The 15,000-nt window shown below is 37.9% G+C and overlaps 1 protein-coding gene across 1 annotated transcript in view; it reads right to left on the reverse strand.

Annotated features, from left to right (window-relative positions):
- LOC115223536 (beta-1,3-galactosyltransferase 5-like) overlaps positions 1–15,000 on the reverse strand; it is a 54,020-nt gene that overhangs the window by 1,010 nt on the left and 38,010 nt on the right. Inside the window, exon 2 of the mRNA XM_029794169.2 lies at positions 1–1,330. This exon is cut by the window's left edge and continues 1,010 nt beyond it. Coding sequence (XP_029650029.1) covers positions 54–1,202 — 1,149 coding nt within the window. The 5' untranslated portion in view covers positions 1,203–1,330 and the 3' untranslated portion in view covers positions 1–53. The remainder of the gene's footprint in view (positions 1,331–15,000) is intronic.

The raw sequence follows: 15,000 nt of genomic DNA on the forward strand, positions 1-15,000 counted from the left end.
GATTAAAAGAAAAATTTTTTTTAATAAACATGTATGTCTTGTTTTGAGAAATCTCAGTTCCATGTGGTGATGAAATGTTGCCTTTTACACATCAAAGGAGCAAGATTTGTTTTATTCTGAAGAGTTTTCTGTGATGCTGCTGCGATATTATGAATGACCAAAAGGTAGAGAAAGTTACATATTGTCCAACCTGAAGGCAGGCTTGTAAATCGCTGGCTGTTAATTGGAGTTATACCCAAGAAGTTCAAAACCATTCCAACAAAAGCATCCTCATTTGGAAAGGGTGTGAAATATTTACTGATGTCCAGCATTTCAGCAATGACATCAGCTGACAGAATATAACCCAAACCACTGGCATAAGGGGGGTAGTAGGGTTCGTTATATTCAGTCTTCTTTACTTTCCATTTGCTGGCCGTATGTCGCAACACGATTCTCTTTTGTAGAGTCAAGTTGATGTCACCAACATAAAGCTTCTTCTTCACCAACTCATTGTTGGAATGAGTGAGTAAATGATAGATGAGAGCTGTATTTACAAAACAGTCATCGTCTGTCTTTAATACAAAGTTAGGTTTGCAACTGTTGTGGACCCAAGAGAAACCATGGAACACCTTCAATGTTAGATTACGGTACGTATCAATATAACTACCCAACAGAATGTCTTTGTGAGTTTCCATTTCTTGCTGGATTGCTAACTCTGTTTTTGCATCACTTGTCCTGCCAATAAGAAAGACACACTGCCATCTCCTTGAATCACTGGTATGATCCCTATTACCCCAAACATTTCTAGTACCAGCATCAAGTTTTAAACCAAGCCAATCCCCTGTATGCATTGATGAATTTGGTGGCTGACACCAAGTCTGGCGAATCGCCATGCGCTGTTCGACATTGCGAGGAGCTGAAATAATGAGAATGACAAATGAGCAGAGACTGCAACAAGAAGGCTTGGAGACATCCTTGACAAACAACTCTTCAAGATTCCAGGAAATAGTTCCGTTCCATCGAGGATGAAACTTTGCCTTCATCACCACATGATGGTTGACAAGCCTTACTTTCGTTGATTCTCCGGGAAAATGTGAATTCATCAACATGAATCCCACTACAACAAACAAACAGAAAAAAGGGACAATGTTCTGGATTCCAAATCGGAGAGATGAAATAATTTTCAAATACATTGTTAGTATTCTCATCTGATCAGATCGCATGGGTAAAAGTAGAGCTTCCAAGGTTAATGACCTTCTGCAGAAAGCACGATACTTTTCTCAGCAGAGTTCTTCACATTATTCATCATAAGAAGTGTTTCTTCTGGATCACTCAAGTAATTGATGAGACACTGAAAACAAAAATATTAAACAACAAATATTAAAAGAACAACAGATAAATACATAAATAAAAATACATACACTGATATAATAATATATAAGTTGTTAGAGGTGAACACAGAAATGCAAATGCCTATGTGTGAGTGTGTATGTGTGAAAGTTAAAGATGGATATATGTGTGTGTGTTCATTTATGTATGTATGTATGGATGGATGGATGCAGGCAACCCCCAAAACCGTTTCCTGAAGAGGAGGTCCTATCCAAAATATTGAAATACAAGATAAAAGCACAAATCATTGACTGACATATTATTTCCAATAACTTGTAGTGTTTTGGCTTTAAAAACATACGTACATAGATACACATTTAAAAACAAGGAATACTTGTGGAATACTCCCATAAAAACAGCAATTAATGCAAACAGAACAGACTGGATATTGTTCTGTGGGAACAAAAATTATAAACTGCTGAAGAGGTCAGATATGCAGTGGATGTGAATGTACCATCAAAACTCCCAGAAAAAGGGCACATATATGGTGAATTAATGCAAAACTTAGAGCTCTTGTAGCCTGACTATGAGTTCTCATATGTACCTATCATCATAGATGCATCAGGGCATGTACCAACAAGTTTACACAAAATCCTAGAAATACTTGGTGTTAAGGACAAAGAGTAAAGGAAGTTGATGCCGGTTCTCCAAATCCAATCTGTTAATGGTACAGGGAACATTTGTGAAACATTTCAGATATTCTCCATCTGAGGTTCTTTAGGTGAACAGATGCACATAAGTGGGCATGTGCACTAACAGCTCAACCAACACACCAACTCAACCACATTGTCACATGTATGTATGTATGTATGTATGTATGTATGTATGTATGTATGTATGTATGTATGTATGGATGGATGTATGTATGTATGTATGTATGTATGTTTGTATGTATGCATGCATGCATGTATATATGTATGGATGCATGTCTTTTCTATTTTTTTAAATTATTATAAATTTGCCACAAAGGTAGGAACCAGTTTCCAACAAAGATACAAGGCTTCGTATTTGGTATGAAGTTAACACAGACAAGTTCACATTTAGAACTTCAGAAAAGCCTTGCATATTTTTACACACACTGCACTTGTAATGTACAAATTAGCCAGTCAATTTCCCTTTCTGAAAATCCCAGTTCATCCAGATTCTCCTTTAAGCATTTACTAACAAAACCCAGTGCTCCAATTATTATCGGAATGAACAGGAATTCATAGTCTGGATACAGAAACTGGAGGTTTTGAGGCAATTGTCCATAGATATCCTCTTTTTCTTTGTTTTTCAAAGAGACATTTATATCCGCTGGGCAGCTGACCTCTATCATGGTACATACCTTTGCCCCTCTCTCCCAAACAACAATGTTATGTTTACATTTGACTGAAGTTTTGATGGGAATATTCCACCAGTATTCCTTGAGTTGGTGTTTATGAATGTATTCCATAACAGAGGGATTTTCTAAGTTTATTTCAGGAGAGTCTTTTTTGCGGAGGGCATTGTAAATTGTTTAAGCAACAACATCGTTCCGCATTGGGAGGTTGTACCGTGACAACATTTTAGGACAGTTGCTAATCACATGCATAATGACTTCCACAGAAGCATGACATAGCCTACACATGGGGTTGCACCTTGGGATTACAAAAGCATCACTGCCTCTCTTGTTCACCAGGTACTTTGTGGCCATCTCCTGTTCATGGATTGCAAACGCATAGCCTACAAAGTGTGATGTGATATAGTGGTCTTGTGTCCAAAAGAGGCTGTGCTTCATGTCAATTCTACTATCTTCAAGCTTCCGGGCAACATACCCATGCATAGTCTTTATTCTGTATGATGTGTGCTTTCCATCCAGGTCTTCTCTGAGGTAAGAGAGAGCCCAGCTGTTTTGGGGCTGTATAGGAGATCATCAGGAAGAGGGTGCTTCTTGAGGAGCTCACTGCCAACTCGTACAATGTATGTATGTATGTATGCATGCTCATGCACACACACATATATGTACTCACATACATGCATGCATGCATACATACACACATGCATGCAACTCTCTGCATTGGGCGTAAGAGACGAACTCTATAACTGGTTGAAGTCCTTTATTTTCGGCCGAAAAGAGGTTGTCACAGTTCTAGGACAGCACTCTTCGCCCTATGAGATGACATCTGGTGTACCACAGGGATCTGTTCTTTATTTGCTGCATATGTTAATGACATAGATGCCAACTTAAAGAATACCACAGTGCTGAAATATGCAGATGACATCAAGCTGTACCTCAAAATAAAGAGGTCAGATCCTGTACACTATAGATCTCTATTGCAAGCAGATCTGGACACAATGCAGCAGTGGATCATGGACTGGCAACTCAAGCTGGCTGTGGACAAATGTACCACCATGCATTTTGGGAGGAGAAACCCAGCGTCCACCTACTCCCTCCACAACACTAGTCTCAAAAAGTCTTCATGTGAACGTGACCTGGGTGTTATTGTCGACAGTGATTTGCGTTGGACAAAACACATCGCTAAAATTGTCAAGAAGGCTGAGGGTGTCTTGGCATCACTCACCAAATCCTTTGTGAGCTATATATATAGCTATGGTGCGACCTCACCTGGAATTTGCATCACCGGTCTGGAACCCCTATCTTGCCCAGGATATCAATCGTCTGGAAGCCATTCAGTGACGTGCAACCAAAAAAATACCCTCCATCAGGCATTTGCCATATTCTGAACGCCTTACTTCCCTGGGCATGGACACATTGAAACTCCGACGACTGGCAGCTGACTTGGCAGACACCCATAAAATTATCTACCATCTTACAAACAATAACTCTGAGCACCTTTTCAAACTCCACCTGTCTAACACCCGTGGACATATTTACAAAGTCAGTAAACAGCACAGCTCCCATGACTTTCGGAAACATTTTTTCACGCTGAGAGTTTCTGAAGCATGGAACAAACTGCCGACATCAGTTGTTAGTTGTCGGAGCACTGCATCCTTCAAAACTTCCATGCTTTCTGAGATTCGCCAACACTACACCTGATTTTCTCCCCTCCATACACACACAGGTAGGTATCTGACTCATACATTGTTTGCTTTCCAGACATTTGTACATTACTGCATATACTTTATATGCACTTTCTGACAAGTTGTGGTGCACCTGAGCACTGTTTACAATAATTTCATTATTATTATTTTTTTATTATCTTCATAGGTGAAGATATACAATATGTCTGTCTGTATGTGTATATAGACAGACAGATGTGTGCATACGTGCGCGTGTGTACGTGTATAAAGAAGAAAAGTTTCAGTTAAAACGTACTATTTTTGAAATTGCATCAAATATTTTAATCTTTCAGTAATGTATATTGATTGAAAAAATTAAATATGGAGCATCCAAATCTCATCGATCTTAGTTTAGACTAACCAAATGAGTAGAGTCAAAGAAATCGTCTGGTAACGTCTGTTTTAAGTGAAAAAAAAAAGAAAATTTCTGCACTTCTACTCTTTAAATCTTAGACAAGGCAACAACGGACCTTCAACGTGGTACCTCAGCCTGCTAGAAATAGCTGCCTAACTTTTTTAAGGAATAACCATGTTGAATAACTCAGTTTCCTCAATACATCAGCTACAAGATAAACGAAGTCTGCAAGAAAGAGGGAGCTCCACGGCTGGAATGTCGTTAACAAAGATTTGTTCAATGTAAGTTGACCAGAAATGAAATAAGAACAAGAAAGAACAAGAACAGCAGCATCAGCATCATCATCATCATCAGCAGCAGCAGCAGCAGCCCTATAAGGACCGCTTCAAGAACTTTAAATGTAAAACTATTTGAGAAAGAGTTATCTCCCTTACACCAAAAATGAAACTATGAACACTCCTTGTAGTTGAAGTCTGTCCATTTAATGAATTTTGAAGAGGCCAAAACAGGTGGATGTGTGGAGGTGTAAGGTCGGGTGTAAGGACACGGCAGAAGTTGCCAGTCAAAACCCCAGTAACTTCTGTTATATCTACAAAGTGTGCAGTCTAGCATGGTGAAAGACAATGACCTTACAAATAGCAAGTGATGGACGCTTGTGGTGGGTTGCTGGATTGAATTTGTCCAGCGTGTCGTAGTCCACATCTGACCTAACCACAAGAAAAATCTCGAAGAAGACACACACGCACACACGGTTTCTTTCTTCCAACCATTTCATCATGTTGAACCCTTATCCCCAACACAATTTTTTCTGGTTTTCTTGTTCCCTCTCCTCTTTTCCTCCCAACCCTTTCCATCAAAGAGTGAAACGTTAAAGACTTTTCCATTCTTCCCAAGTGCCAAACCTGCTTCTTGTTCCTTCATTTGTCTGCGTTATTTTGTTTTCTGTAAATTTGAACTACATAGGCGCAGGAGTGGCTGTGTGGTAAGTAGCTTGCTAACCAACCACATGCTTCCGGGTTCAGTCCCACTGTGTGGCACCTTGGGCAAGTGTCTTCTGCTATAGCCCCGGGCCGACCAATGCCTTGTGAGTGGATTTGGTAGACGGAAACTGAAAGAAGCCCGTCGTATATATGTATATATATATATATGTGTGTGCGTGTATGTTTGTGTGTCTGTGTTTGTCCCCCTCGCATTGCTTGACTGATGCAGGTGTGTTTACGTCCCCGTTACTTAGTGGTTCGGCAAAAGAGACCGATAGAATAAGTACTGGGCTTACAAAAGAATAAGTCCCGAGGTCGAGTTGCTCGATTAAAGGCGGTGCTCCAGCATGGCCGCAGTCAAATGACTGAAACAAGTAAAAGAGTAAAAGAGTAAAGAGTATATATATATATATATATATATATATATGACAAAGTAAGTTTGGGGGTGGTTACTGCATGAGTAAAAATATAAGGAAAAGAATTAAAATGCAGGAGTCTTTTAAAAGTATTTGTTAACTTAACCAGTTTCACTTATTTAAAAAGATTTTCAAAAGTAAAGTGTGAGGCTTTGTGTAACCTCTGTGATTAATCAAAGAAATAGTTTACATAAAAACATTCAAATTAATTAATAAAAAAATTATTCTACAATGATAAGAAGACAAAAATTAGTTTACATGAATATATCCCGATCAAGCATAAGAGTGGCCTCGCAACTGACCTCTCAACTGACCTTCCAGTTGGGAATTGGCTTCAAAATTCTGATATCACTCATATGTGAGAGATGACCTCATCATCTAATCTGTATTTTGATAAGGATGGCTTCAATACCTATGTTGCATTTTGTAAGTATCTCACATTTATGAATAATGGTCACTTGGTTTCATGTTGGAGATTGTACACACACATCGCTGATTGATGTGCTTTCAGTTCAGCGTCCGAGATTTAGCACAATAAAGCAATGTTGTAAAGACCACTGGCTTATATACATTGACTTTCACCTTTAACGATATGTTGTGGCTGTTCCAAAGTCTGTGATAAAGCATACTGAAAGTGGAGCCAGCCTTCCCAATCCTGGACTCAATTTCTTTCTCCATCTTAGCATCATTGGACAACATGGGACACGTTGGGATAAGTGAAGGCGGAAACAGTTTTTAATGCTTTCCCACCAGCATATACAGTAGGGGCAACAGCGAAAAGATGGTCACAAATGGGCTGATGGACAAGTGCAGTTTTTTATGCTGATGATCAGACCAAAAGCCTTTGATGCATGCAAGAAGTTGTTTAAAATCTGTTGCATGTCCTCAAGAGTGTGTGCCACAAGTGGATAATGATTTGCAAAGAGCAAATCTCAAACTGTTCGCCCCAAAGTCTTGGTCTTTGCTTTGAAGCCATTTCTGTACTCCAACTTTACTTCTTCTTTAACACCTTCAAGCACAGTTTCCAACATGATATAGAAATACAAGGCAAAGAAGGGCAGTGCAAGGACACAGCCTTGTTTGTCCCATTTGAAACTGTGAATTAATCGGACACTTCCTCACTATATCTGACAGAAGCCATCATCCCTTGACGGAAAGAAAATGATGACATGGAGCATCTTTTCAGGAACACCTAGCTTTCTAAGGACAACCCAAAGAGCATCCCTAGATATGCACAGAGCAGTCAGGGCTCTGTAGCTTTTCAGCAACTAGACTAGGAGAAGGCCACTCTGATATCAAATCTGAGATTGGTTTAGCATCTGACATGTGACACACTGTGTATTAGTACAGGTAAATACTTTTTTGATATATATATATATATTCTTTATTCTTTTACATGTTTCAGCCCTAAGGCTGTGGCAATGCTGGAGCACTGCCAATATACATACATACGTACTTATAATATATATATATATATGTGAAAGCCATTTTAGGGTTTTACACTGATAACTGTGAGATTATGAGTTCAATTTAGTCAACAAATCGACCCCCGGACTTATTTCTTAAAGTCTAGTACTTATTCTATCATTCTCTTTTTGCCGAACAGCTAGGTTATGGGGACATAAACTCCAACATCGGTTGTCAAGTGGTGATGGGGCGGGGGACAAATGCAGACACAAACACACTCAGATTATGATTATTTTTACCCTGCACGCGTAATTGTCTGTTTGTCTATATGTTTGCAAAATTATTGGAAAACTGCTGAACGGATTTTTACCACATTTGGCAGAAATACTCATTGGGTGAGTGGCTCTAAATGATAAACATTTGGTTTGATTATCTTAAAAAAAAAATTTTAATCGAACTTAGAAATTTTCCGATAAGCAAATGGTCATATTATCTTGTCCATTTTGTTTTTCATATGAATCAACCATCGTCTGTGTGTATATAAATCGGTAAATTCCACTGTGGTGAATTCCACCATGGAAAATTCCACAAGGTAAATTTCACCATAGATAAATTCCACCCTGGTACATTGCACTGTAACAAAATCCAACCGCTAATAATCACTTTGGTCAGTTTCTTTAGACCATGGGTCAATACCTATGTTATTTAATATGTCTATTTATCAAGTCTTAAGAAGAGAGAGAGAGTCTGAAGATAAGATAGAAAATAATCTTTCTAATCTACTTGAATTGAGATGGGATCACTTTAATGTTGTCCCATCGAGCAAGAATCTATGAAAAAGGCTCATCACAAAATTTCAAAAATAATATAATTTGGGATAAAGAAAGAAAAGATTAAATTTTAGCAAACTTTTTATTATAACAACAGGATAAAAATTGTGAAGCAGAGTTAGGATCAGAAAGTTCAATTTATTTTTAAAAAAATTTCCTAAGACAAATTGTGTGCAATACTTCTTAAAAATTGCAGAGGGTTTTCATTTTGATATTCCTGAACTAGCTTCTTCAGTTGTACATCAATTTGATAGGTCAAGGTGGTGATCTGGCAGAAACGTTAGCATGCCGGGCAAAATGCTTAGCGGTATTTCGTCTGCTGTTACGTTCTGAGTTCAAATTCCACCGAGGTCGACTTTGCCTTTCATCCTTTTGGACTCGATAAATTAAGTTGTGTACTGGAGTTGACTACCCCTCCCCCAAAATTTTGGGCCTTGTGCCAAGTGTAGAAAAGAATAATTTAATAGGCATTTTTTTTTTTGATGTTGAGTTTCCATGTGAAAGTTTTTGTCTGGCTTAATCCTTCCTCAAATTTAAGGGTAGTGCATAATTTCCACAAAGTTGGATGTGGGGATGTTAGTGATGAGCGCAAAGCATTGTGGAACCCTTCTAAATAATTATTTGATAATGATAATAATAATTGACTAATAATGCTTTCTGCAGCAGGATTGCCACCTTGCGCTGACAATCCATTAGAGTAAGGGAGACTACTTATATTTGTCTTCACTGTCTTTATTTTTTTCAAGAAGAAGGGATGTTACACATTCATATCTATGTGTATACGTGGGTATACATGTGTAGAATACATCCCCACTTTTGGCACTATTTTGCTAGTAAACAGTACGAACTGTGTCTAAAGCGAATGTGTATCACTCCGCTCTGTTTTGACAGTTCCTGTAAACAGGTAAAGTAAATAAACACGTAAAACAATAACAATGCCTTCATTGAGTTGTCTATCATCCCATCACGAACGAAACAATGCATAACAATATATATATATATATATATATATATATATATATATATATATATATATATATATATATATTAGCGAAAACGTTAAATTACAAAATAGAAAAAAAACTGTAGTTCAGTTCATGAATACAACACGAAAATCGAATATTCAATGTTTGTGATGCACTCTAGAATTTTGTCAAATAAATTGCAATCATAGAACGGTGAGTGTCACATCGTCATTTATTACTTTGTTTTACAGAGGTCCATGTGCCTTCCATTTGTTGCGTCTGGTTACTATTGTAACGACCGTGCGAAGCGAGGTGACGAGAATGGCTCCTTAATACATCACACGGTCGATGCAATAAATGCAAAAAGAATAAATGCATATATGTGCCAGAGGGGAATAAGAGACACAACCGGGCAGAATGTTTAAGAGAAGATTTATTGATATGTTAACATGTGTGACTGTGTGTGCGTCATATATACAGAATAATAGACAGGCCGTCACGAGAACAAAGTGTATGTGTGTGTATAGGCATGGATGTATGCGTGTGCGTTAAGTACAGATAAAAATAGTAATGAAGAAGAAAAACATTGAAAGAGTCTATAATGAGAAGTTAGAAGAATGTTCATAGACACAAGAATGAGAATACCAGTTTGTAGTGAATCGTACACGATAGTTGAAATACTGTATCAAGAAGTTGCGGCGATGATGCAGAGCCGGTTGCGGTACATGTCATACGTGAAGTTGTGGCTGTAATGCTTCTGCCTGGGTCACTTGGTACATGAGTTCTAGCAGGTTGTATATTCGCTGTTGATCCATGGTGAAGTAATTCACGAACAGTGCAGTGTTATAACCAGTGCGAGTACGTAGAGAGATGTTGACGTCGGGACGAAAGGTGGCGATGGAGATGGATGTCGCCGAATGCTGTTGGACGAAGATGGTGAGTCTCCACGTGGCTGCTGTTGTGTTGTCACTGGAACTGGCTGCGTCTTGTGTGGTCAGTGGCTAGACCTTAAAAGGTTTGGAACCGAAAGACATCGAGACGAGAAGCTGGAGTTTTATAAGAAGTTGTAGGCTCAAAGTTGGGTAGAAAACAGGCTGTCACACATGACCTTATTTGAAGGCTGCGATTGGTTGGGTTGCATATTGGCGCGCGATAGAGCAAGAGACAAATTGCGCCAATACCAACCAATCAGAGTAGTGGACACAACAGGGTTCAAAGTGCGGCCAAAAGCTAGCTGTTATCTACTACGTTCGTATGTATGTATATATAATAGAGAGAAGAGGAATTTTACTCAAGTGTACGCTACACTATCTTTCAATTTAATAAACCCAACGCTGTGACTCACTACGCTATACCGAAAATTTTAGCAATAAATTTCAGGAATGTGAGAGTACGCCCTCCACAAATCACTGAAAATTTTGGTTCCAGGAAGAATGGACTCACTTATGCATTCCTTCAATGTGTCGCAATTCCGACTTGGCACTGCACAAAGAAAAGCATTTTTGGTCGCGCGACACACTCCTGCGAAAACCCACAACTCAGGTAGGACGTAAAATATCAAACAATAAAAAAACCCATAAAATATCTGTTCGTTTCTTGGACAGCAACAGATGAGTGGAAACAGGAAAACAATGTAAAACACACGTGACTTGGAGAGGATTTGGACAAGGAATCAGGTTACAGAACGGCTTGGTTTTTGTTTTTTCCATGGAAATAGACACCAATATGTCTGACTTTCGGATGGCTAAAACTACCCAAAATTTGCAGACTTTAAAAGCTATTAACTTCATCTATTAATTTATGGTGAAAATGAATTTCATGTCCATAATTAGCATACAAAACTACATAAAAAGTATATGATATTTGAAATCAACTGGAACAAAAATTTGAAGGAGCAGAACGGCAAACAGAGAAGATCCAAAGATCCAGGAGTTGGCTGTAAAATATAGGTTAGGCTTACATAATCTCCTGCAAAATTGCATTATGAGATCCAAAATAAGTTTCGGAACTGTGTACAAGGAAGAGCCTGGCGTAAAGAGGATTTTTTTCCTTTGTATTTTCGAAGGTTGTGTCGTGATAGCCACATACTTGAATATACGAGATACACACAGATTATTTTGTGTGTGTGTGCATGTGTGCGTTTGTTAAAGCTATTTTAAGGAACACATATAATGCCTAAACACACAAATACAGATGGAAAGACAGACGTACACAGATAATTTCGCGTGTGCATGCGTGTATGTGTATATGTGTGTGTGTATTTAAGTGTGTGTTGTACGTTAATAACGAACACCAATAGTGTCTCAACACACATAGATAAACAGACACATATACATAGACATAAGTACACACACACACAACACACACATACGTGTGTAGGTGTGTTGACATTGACGTAGGGTTTTGTTGTGTCCAAATGCCCAGGTGGTTGGTGATGGACTCTTGGGCGTATTAAAGAGAAGTTGTAGTGCTGACACATCCGTAGGAAACACCTGCGTTCACACATAAACACTAAACAGAGAAAAAGAAATCTTACACACACCTATTCACATACGTGCATTTCAATATTGCATAACATAATTTTTAACATTTATTTATAATATTTCACAAAACTTCACTTTACTAATAGAAAATACGATTACTTGTATTCATATTACATGTGAGAGAAGCGATGTTCCAATAGTAGTAGATCAATGTGAAAGTGTTTTGCGGATAAGATGAATTTGTAGCGAATGGAAAAGGCGTCCTGGCATAAACTATGAATCGGGCATTTAAGGTAGCATTAGAAATTGCGGTTGTGTTGTGGAGAGCTTTTGACTTCAGAGACATTTGGTCTTTGGGACTACTGTTGCCAGTTTATCTGAACGGGTTTTATTTTAGAGGCTATCAGCAGATATGGCCAGTCATAAAATAAACTTCTATCAGCTGTGCAATGAATTTTATGCTTGGAAAGATAGAAAGAAACAAATGTAAAGAAGAATTTCTTTGCGACCCCAAGTGGGTGCTTTTCTAAATATTAAAACGGTTGAAATGTGCTTATCTGTAACTGTGATGGGCCCCTCCCCTCGCCTTTTCTGAAAGAGGAGCATCGTTAATATTACAAATCCCGATATAATTGGAATCTACACCATTAGAAGCAAATTTGTAGAAATTTTTATTTAAAAATATCCATTTTCCCTAAAGTTATGAAAACAACACATTCGGTGGGGCACTCTTGTGTAGGTATGCCCTTATCTGTAAAATGCATTATAGTGAAATAGACAGTAGAAAGTGGCCCGCCACTTCCGTTTCCGGAAAATAAGGGCACAATTATCTGCAAAATGGTGAAATTAATTTAACTGATACAAAAATCCTGAAATATTATCAATTTTATTTAGTGTTTTCAACGGTCAACGTACAAAGAAACAAATTTACTTATATACTAGCAGAGATACCCGGCATTGCTCGGGATTAAAATGGCATAGTTTGTATATAATATATTACAGTTATGTTGAAACAGGTGATATGTGAAAGTGCAGCATTGATAACAAAACATTTGTGGAGTAAATGCTTGGCTAATTCGACTAAGCAACAGCTTCAGGAGTTGTGAAGAATGAATTTGTACGTAGTCTGTTTCTGAGAGCTATTCTACTGGACCTCTGTCTAATCATTAAAACATTGATTTAATGATCCAGCATTAAGTGCTGCAACATGCATTTAATGATCTTGAGAAAATCTCATCTCTCTTCAGACTCTTGCCTTCGGTTTTCTACAATCCTCCTGTTTCTGGAGAGATTACATCTTTTCTGTGTTTCTCCCGCTCATTCCAGAAACCTTTATTCCAAGAGAGAAGAAATTGAAAGAAGAGAAAGCGGAGAGAACACAGGAAGAAAGTGAAAGATGTATGTACGTCTATATGAAATGGATGTGTGTGTGTGTGTGTGTGTGTGTGTGTGCGTGCGTGCGCGTATGTGTGTGAGAGAGAAAGAGAGTGAAGAAGAGAGATAGAGTGAGAGAGTGAAGGTAGGAGTCGTGATGATTGATGTCTTTTAAGGTACACACGCATAAAAAATGTGACGTTATCTTATAACATGTTTATGAAAGTTGATTTATGGAAAAGATTATAATCTTAAATTTTTGAAATGCAAATATGTGAATGGAAATTAAGTTTAATTTGTAGCCGAAATAGTACTGAATCTTTTGATACTCCAATACGTAAAAATCTGTAACTCGGTTTTAGAATGCACTAGCAGTATCGCCCGGCGTTGCTCGGGTTTGTAAGGGAAATAATTATATAAGCATTTTTAGAGATGTAAAGTATAATAGCCATCTCAATATGGCTAACCACAAAGGGGGAGGGGTGTTACTGTAGCTTTTTACGTTCTGAGATTTAATGATAAATTTTAGAGAGTTACTTCCCTTATATATGTCAAAAATGGATTAAAAATGGGAAAAATTGATGGTAAATTTTTTTTTAAATCGTAGATTCATCGTAGACGCGCGCTAATACCCAGACGGGCTCGATATGAATCACGACTATAAACTGCACCGCAAAATGTGGGAGTAGTTAGGAATGTAAAATCGTAGGAGGACAGGACACACAACATCTTTTATATAAAAGATTTCCTCTATTTACAATAATTGAGGTCTCTTTCTTTCTTTTGTTATCTACTGTTTTACCAATATACATAATATATATATAAATATATATATAGTTACAGAGATGTACTTGCAAGCAAGTGACTTGATCTGAGATCGTGTGCTGAACGAAACCAGTTGCAGCGTTGAAGGTGTTTATAAGCATTTAAGAAACACACAAAAAACCGTTAGATTCACTTCAACGTTTTAAATTTAATTTGTCAAAATATTTTCGTCGCTTTGAGACCGCGACCTGTTAGCGGTCTCAAAGCGAGGAAAATATTTTGGCAAATTAATTTAAATGTTGAAGTGAATTCTAACGTTTTTTGTGTGTTTCTTAAATGGCTTACAAACACCTTCCACGCTGCAATATATATATACACACATATATATATATATGTATGTATGTATGTATGTATGTATGTATGTATGTGTGTATATGTGTATGCATGTATGTGTGTGTGTGTTGTGGGTGTCTGTGCTTGTGATTGTCCTCCACCACTGCTTGACAACGAATGTTGGTTTGTTTACATCCCGTCACTAGTGGTTTGACAAAGGAAACAGATAGAATAAGTACAATGCTTAAAAAATAAAACTGGAGTTGATTCATTAAAGTACAATTCTTCAAGGCATTGCCCCAGCATGGCCACAGACCAATGGCTGGAAAAAGCAGAAGAATAAAAGAATACATTCTCTGCTTTGGTCTATGTCAAGGCATGAGAAAGCTTGAGTTTACATGAGAAGGCCTAACAGACCTGGTAGAAACAGCAGCCAAATCTCCTCAAATCACACCTTATGTCTTATGTATGTATATATATATGAGCCAATGAGGGGGACCTCTACATGGTAAGCTAGACCTGGTAGAAATAGCAGCCAAATTTCCCCCAATCACACCTTACTGTCTATCTATTATATATGATGTATGAGCCTACGAGGGAGACCCCCTACATGGCAGAAATAGCAGCCAAATTCTCCCTCAAATCACACCTTACTGTCTTATGTATGTAATATATATATTAT

The sequence above is a fragment of the Octopus sinensis genome, linkage group LG23, assembly GCF_006345805.1.
Source record: "Octopus sinensis linkage group LG23, ASM634580v1, whole genome shotgun sequence".
NCBI lineage: Eukaryota > Metazoa > Mollusca > Cephalopoda > Octopoda > Octopodidae > Octopus > Octopus sinensis.